A 21,185-nucleotide genomic window follows, 5' to 3' on the forward strand; every position below is an offset into this window, starting at 1 on the left:
CAGCCTGGGCAACAAGAGTGAAACTCTGTCTCAAAAAAAGAGAAGAGTCTCATCTTTTCTTGGGCTCTTCTTACATGGTAACCCAGGTTGGTTTTGTATATGGGGCCATGTATTAGATAGATATAAGTCTAGCAGGCCAGAAACTCAAATTAACAGTGTTTCTAATGAGATGTGCATTTACATTCCCCCTCATGGAACTGTCTGGATGTCACCTTCTGGTGGCTTCACTTGATCAGAGAGCCAGGCTCCTTCCAACTCATTGTTCTGCCAACCCCTTGTGCCCTCCCGCCCATGGTCCGGAATGGCTTATGCTGCCACATCCACACTCTGGCCAATAGATAAGGAAAAGAGGAAGGGAAACACACTCCTTCCTTTTAAGGGAGATCTCAAAAGTTGGCATCAGCATTCTCACTCACAACCTATTGGACAGAATCTAGCCATAGGGCCACACCTGGAGAGAAAGGAGGCTGAGAATGTAGTCTTTGAGTGGCCCAACTGAAATACGGGGATTCTATCATGAGAAAGAAGAGAATGGGATGAGTCATCCAGGTGACAGACCATGAATGGAGGGAATGGAAAAGGTGGTTGAACATGGGAAAAACCAGGTGCCCGTTTCAGAACTAGTTAGTGATGCTGTGTCTATGAGTCAGGTGATTAGAACTATATAAAGTTTCATGAGGGAAATCAGACCCATGGTTGCCCGCAGTTATATAAACTCTCTGAATCCAGTCTCATTGTCTGCAAAATGAAGACAATAGGACTGATCTCTTAGAGTTGTTGTGAAGATTAAAGGAAATAATGGTGTACAGAGATTTTATAAATTCCAAAATGCTATATAAATGAAAACTATAATGATGATACCAATTGTAAGATGAAAGTTTGTTGTTCTGGCAATCTGTGAAGAAGGCAAGAGTCCTGAAAGTCGCCCGAGCTTTCTCACTGGGCTCAGTGACCAGCCTTGCTTTTCTCTTCTATAGATGTGAATTCACTGCTCGCATGAAGCCGCTCAACAGCGGTGTTGAGCAGACAAAGGGGTTTTGCATTTCAGAAAGAACTAGGCAAACACAAAATAGGGGGTATTTTGCAGCAAAGCACTCAGCTTCACCCAAAAAATGGTGGGGGAAGGGCCTGGGGGAGACTGTTGAGGTCCCTCTGGCCTCTACTCCAGGAAAGCAATTTCCCCCACTCTGTTCCTCACTAACTTGTGGAGAAATGAAGTTCAGGAGAGATAAACATCTTGACTTGTCTTCAGACTTCCACAAGGCAATGAAACAAAGCAAAAGACTGTTTCTGTACTTTGAAAAGAGCATGTTCAGCATCTGCCCTAGTTTGATGCAAGCCTGAAGTGGTGATGGTAAGACCTTTAAGGACAGAAATACAAAGATTTAAGGTGTGTGGTATTTTACTACAAATTGCAAGGATTATCACAAGTTATAATTACATTGAGGATTCCATTTGAGAGGAGAGATGTCAGGGGAGGAAGTGACAGTGAAGTCGCTGAATTCAACATGTTTCTGTGGCCCTTACTGCTCAGTCCCCTTGATTTTCACCATTATGCCACTTTCCGGAGTGTCAGTGCAGAAAAAGAGACAGACAGGAAACAGCTGGCTTCTGGGAAGGTCACCCTCTACTCCTCAGAATGCACCCAAGCTGAAGGTAGCACTAATCTTCCATATCCAATAAAGAGTTCCAGTTTTTTAATCTATATATGGAACTACAAATAGGATTTTGCTTGGTTTTCAGTGGTAACATTTAAATTTCTGATACATTAACGTCCGTGGTCATAAAGTAGTCATAATCTAGTTTTCTCTGATTATGGTAAGTATTGTTTGTTGTTGATTTAAACATTATTTAATATTTTTTGTACATGTACTGGCCAATTAGAACTTGGGCATTGGTGTCAAATGGAGAAGGGCCCAAATCCCTATTTTGCCACTGACTAAATCTTGAGCAAATTGTGAACTTTACAGGGCTTAGGTTTTCTCCTCTGTAAATGAAAATAAGAGTGATACCTACCTCACGAAACTGAAGGAAGAATTAAATAAGGCTACACATAGCCTTCCTTCCCTTTGTTCCTGAAACAGAGAAAACACCCGTCACTGGTAGTTAATGGTAGCTGTGCTTGGTATTGAGCGATATCTACAATACTCTCTGGATCCACATCACCACCCACACTTCATCCAGCATCATGACTTCCCAGGAGCAAAGGACCCTAAAGCAGAAGCCTGGGAGAGTGCTGTGTTGGTTCGAAAGTGTTTCTGCTTCCATGAGGAAAGCCTGGAGCGTTAGTCGGGAGAGGAGTGAAAACAGAGGGTTGGATCCACCTGCTGCCTCCAGTCTCTTAACCACCAAACTTGATGTGAAACCTGGAGACAGAAGGTGAAGCTCAGGAGCACAGATGCGAGGAAGTAGAGCCGGAGAGGGGATCTGAAGGCAGGTCCACATGTGCAGCAGAGGCCCCTTGTGAAGCCACATGTAGAATGGAGTGGAGATGGGAGGGAGGGAGGGAGGGTGGGGCAGACTGAAGACCCAGGCAAGGAGTCAAAGGGGCCGGAACTCAGGCACCGAGGTGGAAATGGGACAAGGGAGCAGGTCTGAAAGATGTGGTGGGGTGGCTGGAAGGAGGTGGGCAGGAGAGTCAGTCCTGTCCCAGGAGGTGCTAATCCAGGGCCTGGGGCAGGGGTACTGATGCTGTGAGTCAAGATGCAGGGTCAGTAGTATCAGCTGGCTTCTTGATGAGGTCATCTGTTTACATGAGACATCTTGGCTTGATTTCTTTCTTTCATCATTCATTAGTTCATTTATTCATTCATCAAGAAGCATTGCTTGAGCATTTGCTAGATGCCTGGTAACACTATGCTAAGCTTTGGGATGCCCGAGGAATAAGAACTTGCTTACTGGCTTCAAGTGGGTGGGGACAAGGTGACAAATCAACTGATAATTAAAATACAAGGTGAGCGTTGCTCAGATTGAGGTGCACCAAGGACGCCAGGGCAGCCTAGAGAAGGGGCACCTAACCAGACTGGGGCGGGGCCAGAGAAATGAGGTAATGTCTCAGCTGATCTGAGTCATGAAGAATGAGTAGGGGTGAGCCAGGCAGGAGTAGGGAGAAGGACATTTCATGTAGAGGGAGCAGCAGGTTCAAAGGCCCAGAGGCATTGAATGGCATAAATTTGAGCCCTGCCAAGTTCTTAAGTATGACTGGAATGTAGAATGTAAGGAGGGAACATGGTACGGGATGATGCTGGAAGGATAAACAGGGGGACACGAACATGCTCTTCTGAGGGGTTTTAAAGTGTGAAGTATGTGATCAGATTGCGGATTTAGAAAGATAACTAGCATAGCACTGTGGAGTCCAGACTGGAGGTACAGGCAGGGCAGCACTGGTGGCAGGGGAATCAGAGCCCATTGTCATATTTATGAGGACTTGGTCTTCAAGGGCTGTAAGAATGAAATGCAGAAACACATTCAAGTGATATGAAAGAGGTGGAATCTGCTGCATGGGCAACTGATTAGATGGTGGTGAGGGGTGTAGGGTGAACTCATAGAGGAAAGCATCAGGAATTCTGGCCTTGGGTAATGAGAGAGAGAGAGAGAGAGAGAGCAAGCAGTGAAGCTAAGTTTTGGTTTGGTTTTGGCAGTAGGAGGAGGAATGATTAGTTGAGCTTTGGTTGTGTTACACTTGGGTTGCTTGGTAGTCTCTGGGTAGAGATGTTCAAGAGGCACTCCATGCCTGGAGACCAGGAGGCAGGCCAGAGCTAGAGGTGCAGAGTTGGGAGATGTCACCCTGAAGGTGGTGCCAGAAGCTAACGGAATGGGAGAGGAGCGTACCTAAGCAAGACTATGAGGGAGAAGAGAAGATGGTGACAGGGTGAAATCCTGGGAAAGACCAATCCTTACAGGTAGCAGAGAAAGGGGGGTGGATGGAGGGTATTGGAAATGAGCAACATGAGAAGTAGAAGGTGACCACAGAGGAGCAGAGTCATGATTTCCAATGGAGCCAAGAGATTGAAGAAGCAAGGGTGGACAATGGTGTTGAAAGCTGCAACGAGTCATTAAAGACTGAGATGCACCCACTGGATTCACTACGGAGTTGTTACGGTGTCTTGGTAAGAACATCTCAATAGGTTTGTAGTGAGAGTGGCCAGGTGGGCGTAAGTTCAGGAGTAAATAGGAGGTGAGGCAACAAAGAGAACTCCAAGGAGGTTGCCTCTGAGGAGAGGAGCTAGGGGTGCAGATGTGGTAGGCAATTACTGTTTTTAAGGTGTGAGGGTCTTGAGCATAGTAAATACAGAAGGATCTGGTAGATACTGGATCTAGGGGGATCAGGACAATGAGAGGAGGGGGAACAGATGGGGCAGTTCAGGACCTGAGAGGTGAGCCAAGCCCAAGAACAGAACAGCTGCACATTAGAATCACCTGGAGGGCTTTAAACAAATAGATGCCTGGTTCTGTCACCTGTAGATTCTGATTTAAGTGGTCTGGAGTGGAGTTCAGGCATCAGTCGTTTAGATCAACGAGTGATTCTAATGTGTAATCAGGGTTTAAGAACTACTGTATTAAGTATTCAATAATTATTTGTTGAATGCTTTAAAAAATCATAGGGATGCCCTTAATTCTTCTTAGCAACAATGAATGTTCAAACATCTGTAAAAGAGGTTGTGAAGAAATTATAAGACATGGTCCCCGCCCTCAAGTTGCTTATAATCCCGTAGGAGAAATAGTAATAGTTTTAAATAAATACATTGTAAATGTGTTAAAGTAGTGGCACAATTTTCAGTAGGGTGAGATCACCAGGCCTGCATGGTCAGGGAAGGTGTCAAAGGGAGAGCTTGGCCTTTGGAGTAGTTCGGGAGCCTAGGTAAGCAGAGAAAAGGAAGGTTCCCACATGCCCAAGACAATAGTCATGACCACTCATTTCCTGAGCACATCTTCCATACTGGCTACTTTACACACAGTATCTCAAATGTTACCATCATGCAAGATGGTTATATGTCACGCTTATTTTACAGAAGAAGAAAGTGAGGCTTAATGAATTTAATATCAAGGACACAGCTAGTAATAAGTGGCAGAATCAGGATTCAAGCCCAGGGCTGGTTGACTACAATGACAGTGCCTTTCCACTACAATGGGCTGCTGCTTCCCACCAGTCTCCCAATTACTATGTAGCACTGTAGCTTTGGGGACACACCACTTTTGCCAAAGCTCAAGGTGGAGAAAGCCCTCTTCGGCTGGGGCTTCCTGCTTGGGGCCCTTTGTGCAGGGGAAGTACAGACATACACACACACACACACACACACACACACACACACAGACACACTTTTAAGAAAGTCTTCCGGGTAGTTCTAATGCTGTTTAAAATTTGAGAACTGAAATTCCAGTCCCTACTTTCTAGGTACAAATCAAGACCTCAGTGTGCAGCTGTAGCTATTCCCTGAGCATCTGAAATCTGCGAATGGAAAGAAGGAACTGGAGAATTCCAGCCTTGGAAAGAATCATCACCTGCCCTCCAGCAGCCTGTACTTTGATCAAAGAATTCTGATGTTCACAGTAACATTTGCTAGTGTGAATGTATCCAGTTCTAGGACCATGGATAGATTTCAATAAAGGGCCATCCTCCAGTCTTGGAAAATATGTCATGGTCATTTTTTTCTTGGCAAAGCTTAAAACTGGGCCAGTCCTAGATAAAGCAAAACATTCTCTATGCCAAGCAATTTCACAGGGACCTCGAGATATAAACCTCATGGAAATCATACAATTTGCTCAAACAAATCTTCTGATTGTTGGCATCTTTCTTGTTTGGTCATTGACAGGAGGAAGTGATTGGAGACTTGAAACCAGGCACTGAATATCGCGTGAGCATAGCAGCTTACAGCCAGGCTGGCAAAGGGCGGCTGAGCTCTCCTCGGCATGTCACCACTTTGTCCGAAGGTAAAGTAGGTTCAAATTCATTATTAGGTGGCAGGCTGCTCATGCATCCTTCATTCAGCAAATATCAATAGGGACCTCCTGTGTGCCAAGCACTGTGCTAGGCTCTGGCAATTCAGTAGAAAACAAAAGTAAGCACAGCCCCTGCCCTCTCAGAACTTAGTGGGGTAAGTCAAGACATTCCCTCATTAGTGTGTAGTCACAGAGTGTGATCGGTGCTTCAGCACTGTAGGAACATACAACACAGGGATAACGGAAGAATTCCCTGAAGAGATGACAATTGGTGGAGACAGGTAAGTAAGAATTAAGAAGGTGAGGAAGGGGAGTGGGAGAAGAGATTTATAGGCAAAGGGAATGCAACTAATGTTTTTAGAGGTGGCACCAAGCTGGACAGTAGGGTACAAAGTTGGGTTGATGGTAGTCACTGCTGGCAAGGAGCTTTTTGTGGAAGGAGAAGCCAATGACAAATGAGTGACAGCAGCACTTCTTTTTTTTTTTTTTTTTTTTTTTTTTTTTTTTGAGACAGTCTCATTCTGTCACCCAGGCTGGAGTGTAGTGGTGCAATCTTGGCTCACTGCAACCTCTACCTCCCGGGTTCAAGCGATTCTTCTTCCTCAGCCTCCCGAGTGGCTGGGTCTATAGGCACACGCCACCACACCTGACTAATTTTTGCATTTTTAGTGGAAACCGGGTTTCACCATATTGGCCAGGCTGGTCTCAAACTCCTGACCTTGTGATCCACCTGCCTCGGCCTCCCAAAGTACTGGGATTACAGGCATGAGCCACTGCGCCTGGTGACAGCAGCACTTCTAAGGACTGCACCGGAGGCTGTGGAGCACACGGGAGGGCACACTTCCTCTGCCCCAGCCTCACAGGCTTTCAGAAGGAGTCCTACCTTTGGCCTGAGTTACAAAAAAATGCATAGGATTTTGCTAGGAAGAAAAGACAGGAAAGGTCTCCCAGGCAGTTGGAGTAGTGTTAACAAAGGCTAGGAGATGTGTGTGTCCGGATGTGATCAGAAATAGCGGTCACTTAAGGTGATGGGCTCATGGGTGACTCCTGCCTCTTTACGTAGAAGGGCATTTCCCAAATGACCTACCATTACTATGCATTCTGATTGTCAGGGGCAAAACACACAGAGAAAAGAATGATTGGCAGTGATTGTAAGCATTTAATTTTCCTTGAAGGTAAATATCAGTTCTGACAATGCAAACACAGATGGAAGGCTGTTAGGAGTTGAGAATGTGATAGAAGGTTTTCCAGGGAACTTAACCACTGTGTGTCCCAGGATTAGTGACTGGGACACAATTAATTGGATTTGCAGTCAGGGGTGCAGCGGGGAAAAGGGAAGACCAGCTCTCATTGATTCGAACCTCACACAGTGATCAAGTTGTGATTACGTTTTTGTATTTGTTTGGTTTGGGTTTTGAGGCTGTTCTGAACAGAGATATTTTGGGTATAGGAAGCACTCGTGCTGTTTATGTATTATATTAAACCTCTCCAACGGCTGAGACCACCAGCCTAGTCTGGTTGTGTTTGTTGTCCCACCTAGATTCCTGCCTGCCTCCGGCAGCTCCCCAGCAGCCACATGTCATTGTGGTTTCGGATTCTGAGGTGGCCCTGTCTTGGAAACCTGGAGCAAGTGAAGGAAGCGCCCCTATTCAGTACTATTCTGTGGAATTCATCAGGTAAGTCTGTATGTCACATTCAAAAGTCAAATGTGTGCCGGGCATGGTGGCTCACACCTGTAATCCCAGCACTTTGAGAGGCTGAGGTGGGTGGGTCACAAGGTCAGGAGATTAAGACCATCCTGGCCAACATGGTGAAACCCTGTCTCTACTAAAAACACAAAAATTAGCCGGGCGTGGCGGCATGCACCTGTAATCCCAGCTACTCAGGAGGCTGAGGCAGGAGAAACCTTTGAACCCGGGAGGCGGAGGTTGCAGTGAGCTGAGATCATGTCATTGCACTCCAGCCTGGGCAACAGAGCAAGACTCCATCTAAAAAAAAAAAAAGAAAGGAGAAAAAAATGTGTAGATGTCAGAATTCCAAGCCTGATGTAAGACAATGAGGAGAGTCACCTCCAGGTCTCTACCACGTGTATATTTAAGAGCGAACACAGGCTTGGAAGCCCATGTATGTACTTGGACCAGTAATGATCCCCACACCTCTTTGTTGGTGGGTCATCTGGTATCTGTATCACATACCTCTGTATCACATACCTCTTCCTCATTTCCCTGGCACAGTCAGAGACTGTTCTAGGCTCTGAAAACTGCTGAGGTACCATTTCCGATAAGCCTGCCTACATTTCAAGCATGAGCCTTGCCCTCTTGGCTTTGAAATATTATATATCAAAGTAAATATTTGATGATGCTGTTTCTTAGGAGCAGGGGGAAAATCTCTTAAAAACAAGGACAACCCATTGTTTCTTTCACGTCCGTATTGCCTTGGGACAAGTGTCTTGGTTTGGCCTCAATGTTTTTCTTTCATCTACCTCTCCATTTCTTCTTATTCAGCTTAACAGAGGGTAGAGAGTGACTGGACATTTTTTATAGATATTAAAGCATTTATTCTCAAGTTAGTACTGCTATGTCATTTTAAAGAAAGAGAGAAAGGAAAACAAAGGTCAACAAAAAATTCCCAATCTAAGGTATTTCCTCTGAACTCTAGTTGCTGTTTGATTTTGAATGGAAGCGGTGGCTGGTGAGTGAGTCTGAAAACAATGCTTGTAGAGTTGGGATTCCCTACGTTAAAGGTGATGAGGCTGGTCTGAGGCCTGCTGCTTTCTGCATTCATAAAGAGACTGACTCAGGACCTCATTCCTAAGGTTCTCTGAAACGGGGACAAAGGATTCTCCCAAGATTTGATTAGCTCTACTTCTGTGTTTGACTTCCTAGCCTATTCCTTGGTAATGGAAAGCAGATATTTGTTTCTTCAGAGGTGAGGTACTGCACTGAATCTCTTTAATGCTTGAGTACGGAGTGTTTCACACAGGATTTGTTAAATTACAAGTGTCAGAAGCGTGAAAGGAGAAGATGAGGCAGTAATGCATCAGCTCCTGTTACTGTAAAGTCCAGCAGCAAATCTAAATTCAGGGGAGGCTAGATCCGTGTCAATTCAGCAGTATGACTCCATGCACCTCTCTGCTTTAGTGGCTTCACATTTAGATGGACTTTTCCTATATGGTGGCAAAATGGCCACCAGGCAGTCAAGACCTGCAGTGACCAGCCTATCTCCCTAGGAAGGAGAGTGGCTTTCTCCATGGACCCAGCAAAATCTCAATATTTATTCTCATTGGCCAAGCTGAGGTCCCTTTCCATCCTTTGCACAAGTCACTGTGGCCCGTGTGGGGAGAATTCATTGATTGGTCAGGCACTGGTCATATTCCAGTGGAATTAACAGCGGGTTGTTCACTCAAACCTGGATTATGTGGATTGAGTATTCAAGAGGATTGGATCCTCAAAGGAAAACCATGGTACAATTACTGGAAAAAGGGGGCACAGATTCTAAGAATTCTTTTTTTTATAATGCCCACTGCAAAGCCCCAGAACAATGCTTTGCATTGAAGATAATCTACACCCCTGCCATTGAACAGATTTTGTAGGCAAAACCTGGAATATCCCTAAAATAAAAAAGATTCTAATCCTGGTTCCAATACTGGTTAAATGTGCTACACTGAAAATCCTAAAACTTCAGCTTTCTCATCTGTAAAACTTGGGGCAAAACTTAACATATAATTTACTACCACAGATACATTAGACAACACCAGCAAAGGAAGATGTAATACTTTAAAATTTTGAAAAATGCACAGTTCTGGCCAGGCGTGGTGGCTCATGCCTGCAATCCCAGCACTTTGGGAGGTAAAGGCAGGCAGGTCACCTGAGGTCAGGAGTTTGAGACCAGCCTGACCAACATGGTGAAACCCCGTCTCTACTAAAAATACAAAACTTAGCCGGGCATGGTGGTGGATGCCTGTAATCCCACCTACTCAGGAGGCTGAGGCATGAGAATTGCTTGAACCCAGGAGGCAGAGGTTGCAGTGAGCCGAGATTATACCACTGCACTCCAGCCTGGGGTACAGAGCGAGATTCTGTCTCCAAAAAAAAACAAAAAGCAGTTTTTTATGTTTTTATGGTAGCCTGGAAGATAATCCGTGTAACCCTGAGCAACGGTAAGCATTATTTATTATTAATTTTTTGTTCAAACACGTATTTTTAAAATGTTCTCTATATCTATATAAGGTAGAAATGGCAGTTTCTTAACCTTGTGTGCATGCCTGAAAATAGAAGATGAAAGAGAGTCACTGGATTCAGACAGAAGAACTGGGAGAGAGTGCCGCCTTCTCTATTGGCAGCCGTGTGGCCCCGCACGGGTTACTTCCCCTACTGAGCCTTGATGCCTCTCATAGTGTGGAGTCCCCTCAAAAGAGAGCTGCAGATAAGGACTTGGGTGCAAATAGTTTATTTGGAAGTGGGAATGAGAGAGTGGGGAGAATGAGACAGGAAAGGAGGATATATATAAGGGTGTGTTAGTTAAGTCACTGCTGTAGGCAATGGGGTCTTCACTGGGGTCTTGATTCCATTGAGATCTCTCTGAAACCCACAGAATTCTTCTCACGTTGACCATGAAAAAGGCAGGAGACATGGATCCACTTTGAGCATTGCCCCGAGGGTATAACTCCCCCACATTTTATGATGAAGCGGGGAGTCCGGAGAGGTGAGGAGTAACAGGAGTACAGCATATGTCTGAGGTCACATGCTGGCTGCAGGAGGCGAGTCTGAGCCCTCCAAGAACTGTCCATGCCACAGCTGCTGCTGAAATCAGAAGTAGGACAAGGGGAGGTGCCATGACCCCAGAGGCATCGGCTATAAACTCCTTATCTATAAAATGTGGGCGATGACATCTTCCAGCCTTATAGTGTATGGTTAGGAGGATCAAGTGATATTCTTGAAAATATGGGAAAGAGAAAGAGCTTTGTGTAAGAAAAAGCTGTGTGGATGTTAAAAACCTACAAAAGTATAAGGTATATGTGGGTGTTATGTACAACTATAATTCCAATTAAAATGCATTTTAACATTCAGAGCTCTCTAATATCTAGGGGCTCAAGGTCTCAAATTCATATATGTATACTTTGAGGCAGAGTTTCACTCTTGTCACCCAGGCTGGAGTGCAACGGCATGATCTTGGTTTACTGCAACCTCTGCCTCCCAAGTTCAAGTGATTCTCCTGTCTCAGCCTCCTGAGTAGCTGGGATTACAGGCACCCACCACCACGCCTGGCTAATTTTTGTATTTTTAGTAGAGATGGGATTTCACCATGTTGGTCAGGCTGGTCTCAAACTCCTGACCTCAGGTGATCCACCCGCCTCGGCCTCCCAAAGTGCTAGGATTACAGGCATGAGCCACCGTGCCTGGCTTCTTATGTATATTTTAAAATTGTATGCCGTTCCAACCAACTGCTAATATATATTTATCTCTTTACCTTGACAAATACCTTCACAGTGTCTGGAAGGTTAGCTTCAAATTTAGAATTCTCGTACATCGTTGAATTCTAAATGGAATATGGGAATATGGGAAGGCCCAGTCGCTTGTTACATCCCCTGTGCTAGGAATTCTGCCTCTATCTCTTCCAGAATTTGTAACTTCAGCCAAGTTATCCTTTCTCAGAACCCCTATTTCCTCCTCTATAATATCAAGCAAGTGCAACCCTCATTGCAGAGCTCTTGCTTATACTCCTCATAAAGTATCTCTACATGTAGACATTCAGTGTGTATCTGTTTCCATCCTACAGTCCCATTATTTCCTTTTCACAAAAGTAGAAATTGAGACTCCATTGCATAAGTTACTTTGCCAAGATAAAAATGACTGGTTGGGGACAGAATAAAATTAGAACCGAATTCTCCTGACTTCCGGCCCAGTGCTCTTTTTATGAATCCCCATGTCCTTTCATGTTTGTGACTCACCTTCAGAGATGGAAGCTTAGACCCAGCCTGCCCAGAGCCCTGCTGGCTGAGGAAATGAGAAACCTCATCTCAGGCTGCTGTTTGATGTATTCCTGAAAGAAAGCCTCCATAGCTTGTTGCAGCATTTAATGTTTGGCTGCAAAATAAATCCACTTGTAAACATCTCGGAGCCTATCCCATTATAAGTGAGTGAATGTATGTTCAGAAAGAGCTTTCCTGGGCTCTAACTCTGAAACTGTAGTTTGTGTGTGCTACGTATGGTCTCAATGTTTATGTCCTCCACAAAACTCATACGTTAAATTCGAACACCCAAGGTGATAGTATTAGAATGAGGTCTTTGGGACGTGATTAAGTCATGAGGGCAGAGCCCTTAGGAATAGGATTAGTGGCATTTGTATAAAAGGCCCAGGAGGTCTCTCACCCCTTTCACCATGTAAGAACACAGTGGTAAGATGCCATCTACGAACCAGAAAGGAGACCCTCAGCCTGGGCAACATTAAAAAATTAGCCAGGTGTGGTATTGCATACTGTAGTTCCAGCTGCTCAGGAGGCTGAGGCAGGAGGATCACTTGAGCTTCAGAGATCAAGGCTGCAGTGAGCCATGATCATGTCACTACACTCTAGCCTGGGCATCAGAGTGAGACCCTGTCTCGAAAAGAAAAAAAAGAAAAGAAGGCAGACCCTCACCAGTCAATGGACCCTCACCAGACACTGAATCTGCTGGCACTTTGATCTTGGACTTCCCGGCCTCCAGAACTGTGAGCAATCAATTTCTGTTGTTTATAAGTTACCTAGTTTATGGTATTCATTGTAACAGTCCAAAGAGACTCAGACAGTAAGAAAGGATGAAAGGCTTTGGGTGGGGGGTGGGGGGACCGTTGTCTTCAGTTATTTTATTTTCCCCAGAGAGGTCCATTTAATGTTTAATAGTGACTTCCTTTTTCTACTTCCTGTGTACAGAAATACACATGACAGGTTTTGTGTGAGCAAAAAAGGTCCTTATTATTATACACGTAAGAGGCAGGACTCTTAGATTCAGAAGTTATCCTCAGATTCAGATAGCTTAATGTGAAGTTCTTGTCTAAATTCTGTCACTGGAAGGTAAGGTTCCAGTCCTCTCTCTGTCTTGATGGGCACTTCTACATTGGTTACTCTTCTTATTTGCCATTCGATGGAGATAAAGATTTCAAAGACATTGTTAGGAGATAGTCTAAGAAATTTTTTCTTTTTTTTTTTTTCTTTTTTTTTTTTTTTTTGAGATGGAGTCTTGCTCTGTCGCCCAGGCTGGGGTGCAGTGGCACGATCTCAGCTCACTGCAACCTCTGCCTCCCGGGTTCAAGTGAAATTTTTTTTTTTTTTAATATTCAACTAAACCAGGAAAGCTATCTCACATTTGAAATCCCAGCTACTCAGGAGACTGAGGCAGGAAGACCACTTGAGCCCAAGAGTTTTAGGCTACAGTGAGCTGTAATTGTGCCACTGTATTCCAGCTCGGGCAACAGAGTGAGACCTCTGGTTAATAGAAGATTAACCTGAAAAATCATGAGACCAGGGCATGGGAGTGCTGCCTACTTACTTATTTGCTAGTTTTCATGATATTTCAAGTAGACCTTATGCATAATATGATGATATCTTGAGTCAGGGGCTTAGGACCAAGCAAATTTTTGTTCTTCATCCAGCTTCTACTACCCCCCAAATAGAGGACACCTCAGGTGTGAGCACCCTGAAGGCGCTCTCAGTAACTGCCTCAGAGAAGAGCTTGGTCTCAGGCCCAGGCAGAATAAAAGCTTTTAGATGGCAGGAGTCTTCATGATCTCCCCCAAAGTTGGTCTGGAGGCTATTTGTTAGCTTTCTTTGTAGCCATAGATTTTCAGAAAAGATCTGAAGAGGCAAGTTCTGAGTCAGCCTTCAGGCTGTAACATATTTTGCAGTGTTTTAAACACTTTTACTTGCTTTTTTAAAACACAAAAGCCATGTATTTGAGGTGAAGGAGAATATTTCTTTTCTAAAGTGACACTGAAAATTTCTTTGGGGGCAGCAATGCTTAGTGTTTATTAAAATAAGAACCAAGCATAAATATAGCTATGTATGTTTTGAAATATGTTGGCTATAAATATCTAAGAAACCTTCCTCCATCTGCCTAAGAATTTCCCCAGGGTAAGTGCCTTTCTCATAAGCAAATAATATATAGTATGGTGGCAATGAAAACCAAAGACCTGGAAAAACGGTCCTCATCACTGAAGTTCCAATTGGGGTGCCATGCCTGTCGTATGCTGTCTATCGAGTTGGATGAAGGTGAAAAATAGTTTTCTTTTAACTTACCTACAGTTTTTCTGAAGGTGTCACCTTATTGGCTAAAACTGCTTCAGAGCTTTGCATTGTTACCTGCTGGACAGGGCAGGCTAAAGCTCAGCAACAGTTGTTTTTAGTTTAAAAGTCCACCATTGGCCAGGTGCGGTGGCTCATGCCTGTAACCCCAGTAATCCCAGTTCCAAAGAGGCAGATAACTTGAGGCCAGGAGTTTGAGACCAGCCTTACCAACATGGTGAAACCCCATCTCTACTAAAAATACAAAAATTAGCCGGGGGTGGTGGCACACGCCTGTAATCCCAGCTACTCGGGAGGCTGAGGCACAAGAATTACTTGAACCCAGGAGGCGGAGATTGCAGTGAACCTAGATCACCCCACTGCGCTCCAGTCTGGGCGACAGAGTGAGACTCAAACACAGACACACACACAAAGTCTACTATTGGTTTATTTTGGGTACATGTGAAAGTTCAGAACATGTCTCTGTATGTTTTAGGGATTCAGGTCAAGAAACATTGATCTCTAAATCTCAACATAAGATATTTATATTAGTAAGTGAGAAGGAGCAATGCTTCCTTTTTTTTTTTTTTTTTTTTTTTTTTTTTTTTGAGGCGGAGTCTTGCTCTGTCGCCCAGGCTGGAGTGCAGTGGCCGGATCTCAGCTTCTTCCTTTCTGACTTTTCTGCCTAAATAATTCTCTGGTCCCTGGCAGATGCCTTCCATAATAAGACTTGAAGAATTCATCTTCACACAGGGCTGCTTCTAGGTGGATTGCAGCACCTACATACTGGTTTCATTTGAGAATTTCAAGGTCATGCAACCTGGGTGGGTTTTTTAAAGTATTACTCGCAAATTGATATTTTTGTTAAAAGTCATCTCTCCTTCCATCTCATCATAGATTTCCATATTCTGTAAGTAACAAAGGAACTTAATTAGTTTTCTCACAGGAAGTGACCCTGCAAAGGCTGTTACTGAAATGAAGATCAAGTCTGGGATTCAGAATGGAAGCTGAACAGAGGATGGATTTTCTTTGAACAGTTGTAAGGGATGATGTGATTTGACTCATGGTCAAGGTCAAAAGCTGTGAAGGTTAAAGGAGTTTCTCATTCAGAATTGAGGCTTACAGCCTGATTCATGGTATCATCTCTTGAGGTTTAAGTGTGTCCAAATGTGGAATCAGAAGAGACAGTTCTGAACCAGCCTCTAAGCCTGGTGAAGTTGCTTGATTCCAGTCCTCAGTTTCTTTCTCTGCAAATTAAGGCATACTGGATGCGTGACATCTCAAATCCTGTGACTCTGCTCGTCTAGTATCAAGATGTAGGGGAGGCAGTATGGACGGATAGAGTAACACACAGGCTCTGGGCTGGACTCCCTAGTGCAAACCCTGTCTCTACCACTTCTAAGCTGTGTGATCTTTGGTGGGTTATTTAACTTCTCGGGGCCTCAGACAACAGAATGGGGATAATAATTTACTTGCCTCATGGGGTTATTATGAAATTACATGAGTTGACACACATGAAATGCCTAGAACAGCACTGAGCCCTTAGTAAGTGCTCAATCAATGCAAACTATTCCTATATGGCTTTCTCAGTGGGTGTTTTCTGCTTTCCTACATAACCTGCTTGTTCCTGGCTACAAGTGTGTTTTCAAATTATTTTATTTAATTAATTAATTTATTTTTCAGATAGAATCTAGTCTCGCTCTGTCACCCAGGCTGGAGTGCAGCGGTGTGATCTCAGCTCACTGCAACCTCCACTTCCCAGGTTCAAGCAATCCTCCTATCTCAGCCTCCCAAGTAGCTAGGATTACAGGCATGTGCCACCATGCCCAGCTATTTTTTTTTTTTTGTATTTTTAGTAGACATAGGGTTTCACCATGTTAGCCAGGCTGGTCTCGAACTCCTGACCTCAAGTGATCCACCCACCTCGGCCTCGCAAAGTGCTGGGATTGTAGACATGATCCACCGCACCCTCCCTGGCTACAAGTCTTTATGATTGCTATCCTGTCAGGATAGCTCTTCTACCTCCTTACTTAGCTAACTCTTGTTCATCCTTCAGGACTCCCCTTTAAGCGTCACTTCCTCCAGGAAGCTCTGCCTGACTACGTTCACCTACTCCCAGATTAGGTTAGCTATACCTCCAACATTTACTTTCAATACTCAGCACACTCGTAGTTAATTACTTTTTCAAGGTCTGTCTTCCTCTTGGAACATGAAGGCAACGTCTACCTCGCTCCTTTGTTTGGAATATAGCACATAGCACTGTAAACACACCACATGTCAAATAGGTGCTGGTAAGCATTTGGACACCGGTAGTCATGGGATTGATCTAGAGCAGGGGTGTCCAATCTTTTGGCTTCCCTGGGCCACATTGGAAGAGGAAGAAATGTCTTGGGCCACACGTAAAACACACTAACGATAGCTGATGAACTAAAAAAAAAAAAAAAAAAAAAATCTCATAATGTGTTAAGAAAGTTTACAAATTTATTTTGGGCCACATTCAAAGCTGTCCTGGGCCACATGTGGCCCTCAGACAGTGAGTTGGACAAGCTTGATCTAGAGGATACCAGCAACTAGCTGGATCCCTGAGCAACCCGCTTAGTCCTGCTAAGCCTTACTTTCCTCTGCTGTAAAATATGGATGGTAATAGTGGCTACCTCAGAAGGGTTGCAGAGATGAGAAGGTCTGTACAGCACTTAGAAGAATGGCTCATGGAGGATTTTTGATTTTTTTTTTTAACCTGAGCCACATGCAAATGTATCTTCACACTAACAGTTACTTATTTTTGAGTAAATAATGTAAAAAGCATTACCCCCAAGTAATTCAGTGAATCCTTTACCACCAATATCAGAGGCCACAATGGTAACCAACATCTGACCTCACCCACTACAGAAATAAAAACCATGTAAGAGCCAACAAGGATCATATGCATCCCCCGACCCCTCACCAATGCCCCACTTCAATCCCAACTGAAAGTTTATTTATTGCTATCGGTTTTTCATCATAAAAGTAATCTCAAGATGTGGTAAATCTTCAAATGATACCTAAATGTGTATGACTAACTTGAAAGTTCCTACTGTGATTTTATTTCATGTGGAATGCAAATTCATGTCTTAGAGCTCAGCATAGTAACTAAGTAAACTGCCACCATTCTTCATAGCATTTTACTGGAATATATAGCAAAACTTGGGCATATGACTGCAATATTTAAGAGTGATGTAATCTGATGTTGGCTTACTAGCCCCCAAAAGTTAGAATTGAAAATATTTAAAGAATTATTCTTATACAGTTAATTTTGGGGGAAAATGGGAGAAAACAACCCCCCAAACTCCCTTTCTTTTCAAAAAAAAGTGTTAGAAGTTTTGCTATTTGAGTATGAGCTTTCATTACCATCAGCAATAGAATTAGATATAAGCAAGAATGAGCTTGCTTGGATGTCAGCTGGGATTTCATATGACAGGCAACAAGTGCTGCTTCACAAAGAATTCTTTTCCATACTTTTAGTTTTGAAACTGAAAATCTTAGAACCACCTTCTAGCCTGGCACCTGGTCCTAGAAATTCTGGAAGCTGTCAAGTCCCTTTGCTCAGGCCCTAATGGAAGGGCTACTCTAAAGGATTTAAAGAAGTCCAGCCTATAGTTTGGCAAATTGATCCCGTAAAGCTTCCATTCCTCCTACCCTAAGCATTCCTGATATAATCCCTGGTTAGATTGATGGCAATTGACATAAATTGAATTATGAAACAGCTTTGGGAGCCATCTGTAAACTGTAAATGAAGTGTGCTCTCCTATTGCCCCACCTGGGACAAATTGCCAGCTGAGTTTATCATAACCCCATTGTATCCATCTGTTTGTCATTTGGTTAAACCAATTTGTACCTAAAGAAAGAAGGCTGAAAGCTGAAGGTCAAATAATACACCTTTTTTTTTTTTCTCATCTTTGACTACTGAGTAGTTTTGGACTTTTCTCTGCAATTCATTTAGTGTAGAGCAAATCCTGCATAAAACCAGTCTGTAAAATTGACAGAGTCAGAGGCTTTTCTGAGCGGGAGGTTTTCTCTCACCCTGTTGTGTTTGCCCTGGGTAATCTATGGGATCGCATCTCTTCTCTTAGAGCAGGGTGTTTAACCGGCAGTCCATAGATCCCCAAGGGTTTCCTGGATAGAATTCAAGGGGTCCCTGGACTTGGATTGGAAAAAATATATATATCCTTAGTTTTACCAATGGAAATTTAGCAGTTTCTTCAAAAATGAATGTAGACAATAAATCACAATCGTATTAACAATTCTTGTGACCCTATCAACATTAGAATCACAGGTATTTTCTTATCTGGTTACATCCGGATAACCGTCCGGTTACAATGGTCGCACATATCTTGAAATAGCAGTTATGTTTATCACGACTTTGAAATTAGTATAGTTATTAAATCCATTGCTAGGTTTTTAAATTTAATGTATTAATAAAGAAGTATATTATTTCATGATTTTTATTATTTTGATCATTCTTTACAATACAATTGATTTCCTTTGTGAACCTATATATTTGATGCATTTAAAAACATCACTCTGAGAAGGGGTTCATAGGCTTCATTGGATTGTCAGAGTGGCACAAGCCGGGTTAAAGCATGCTGTTGTCTTAGATCGGGGGTTGGTAAACTTTTTCTCACAGGATCAGATAGTAAATATTCTGTGCTTTGCCAGCTGTGTGAACTCTGTCTCAACTGCTCAACTCTGCCACTGTAGTAAGAAAGCAGCCATAAACAGTACCTAAATGGGTGTGGTTGTGTTCCAGTAAAACTTTATTTACTAACACTGGCAGCTGGCTGAAATTTGCCAACCCTGATTTAGGGCGTCATGCTATTTCTAAGTTGAATTCTGAAGATATTTTAATTCAGCTCAATCACCCTTTATTGGATACCTCCTATGAGCATACGTTCATACAAACATGTATGTATTGAGCATCTCATGTGAAAAACATACAAGAGATTTAGGGATGAATAAATAAGCTGTAGACTCTATCCTTGGACAGTCTACTGGGGAATGCAGATGGACAGAGTTCAGAGGAGTAGTGAGTGTTGTAGGCAGACATGGCGACCAGGAACCTAGAGAAACATAAGCTTGATCTGACCTAGTTTTGAAGGAAGGAAGGCTTCTTATGAGAGCAAAGAAGGACACATCAGAGATTACCAGGCAAAAGGGGAGGGAGGAAGCAACATGAAAGGCTTAGGCTGAGGAAGCCACTTAAGCAATGGCTTGGAGGCAAGAAGAAAATGTTCCTGGAATTGCTTAGAAAGCCTGGAGCTCTGTGGGGTGAGAGATGGGTAGGGAGGATCACACCAAACAAAGGCCTTATGGAGGAGCCCATATGTATCCTGAAGGGAATAGGGAACTATGGAAAGTTGTTAAACAGGAAAGGGACTGGTAGTGTTCCAGTCTTTGAAAGATCATGCAGACATCTCAAGGAACACGGAGATGAAGAAGACAAAGTCACCATGTTTAATGAGCTCACAGCCCCGGAGAAAAGACAGAAGTATAAAATTATACTGGAAGGTGATCTAATCAGTGTGGTAGTAGAATCAGATTCAAGGCATGGGATTGTCTGGAGGAAAGTCTTTTTAATTCTGTTTCCGAGATGATGCTTAGAAGGAATAATGTGAGAGAAAATACTTAGGGAGGGAGCCATCAAGTAACCCCGCATCTTCCAGAAAGCATCCCATTGTGGGTTGGTAGGTTCGATGTGGAAAGAAGGAAGCCACAGGTGTCTGTTGTGCTACAATTAGGCTTCTGGTCCCCTCCCTCTTAAGGCCAGTAGAGTGGCCTCTACTGTCAAGGCTATTCTGGACGTTCTGCTGTATCCTCTAGAGGACAGTTTCCTGCTCCAACAAATTCCACTCTCAAAAGTATTTTCCTAGCAGGATTTAACCAGTTTTAGCAATTTCCTAGTTAACGTCTATGACATGCTTGAGCTTCACTCTTCATCTCAGCTCCGTCTTTCTGGAACAGTTCTCAAACCGAGCGGTGAAATAGGATAGAAAAGAGAATACCACAGGCTCTCACGCACAGTAAAAAGGAGAATCATTTTGTGAAACTTTTTTCAGGTGTATGTGTGTGTGTGTGGTGTTTACTGGGTCACAATGTCCAGTGTATATCTTACTGTGGATCATTCAAAAACAGCTCTGATATGTGATAAATCCAGAGCATGTTTGAGGTTGAACAGGCTTCATTTGCCATGTGTTGGTATTGAATTCAAGTTCAAGGAACAGATTCCTCTCAGGGGCTAATGACACCCGCTTTCTTTATTTTTGGAATTGTAGAGTTGGAAATGCCATCTAAGGTATTCTAGGAGGAAAAGTTTAGTGCAGTGTGTTTCAAATTATGGGCCACAGCACTTCAGTGAGGGGCAAGATCAATTTAGTGGTCCTTTACCAGCATTTTGTTTTTTTAAAGAAGTAGAAAAGAACAGAAAAGGAGAGAAAGGAGAAACATGAATAAGGTAGTAAAGCTAAATATTTTTTATTGAAACTTTTTTCAGCTTTGTACTCATATATAATATACATATTCATGTGCATAGGTATATTTACTATGGAAAAATGTATTACTTACTATGAGTCAAGGTCAGAGATGCTGAATTAAGTAGCTCCCACCCTGATCAGGAAGTCACTTGTTACATTATCATCCCTGATTGAGGACCACCCAGTTTTGCTTTAATATAGTCATCGAGGCACAGCTCATCCCTTCCAAGGCAGTCAGCTTCATTGTCAGTCATTCCTAATGGACATCAAAAGGTTTTCCTGCCATTGGCTTCTCTGTAAGAAACCACTGGGCCTCTTAGTCCAACATGGAAAACACAGAAGCTTTCCACACCATCTTAATTTGTCTGTCTCTTATGTAAAGACACCATCCTATCCTTACTAAGTTTCCTCCACCTAAGCCAGCAGTACCCACTCTTTGGATTCTGTATCAAGTGGAGATAGATCTAGAGCAACTTCTGCCC

At 43.3% G+C, this 21,185-nt stretch overlaps 1 protein-coding gene across 2 annotated transcripts in view; it reads left to right on the top strand.

Moving 5' to 3' along the window:
• EGFLAM (EGF like, fibronectin type III and laminin G domains) overlaps nucleotides 1–21,185 on the top strand; it is a 200,888-nt gene that overhangs the window by 86,286 nt on the left and 93,417 nt on the right. For both annotated transcript variants that reach the window (XM_050795117.1, XM_050795118.1), the window contains exons 4-5: nucleotides 5,814–5,931; nucleotides 7,481–7,616. In XM_050795117.1, the coding sequence (XP_050651074.1) occupies nucleotides 5,814–5,931; nucleotides 7,481–7,616 (254 nt within the window). The remainder of the gene's footprint in view (nucleotides 1–5,813; nucleotides 5,932–7,480; nucleotides 7,617–21,185) is intronic.

This window comes from Macaca thibetana, chromosome 6 (assembly GCF_024542745.1).
Source record: "Macaca thibetana thibetana isolate TM-01 chromosome 6, ASM2454274v1, whole genome shotgun sequence".
In the NCBI taxonomy this organism is placed as follows: domain Eukaryota; kingdom Metazoa; phylum Chordata; class Mammalia; order Primates; family Cercopithecidae; genus Macaca; species Macaca thibetana.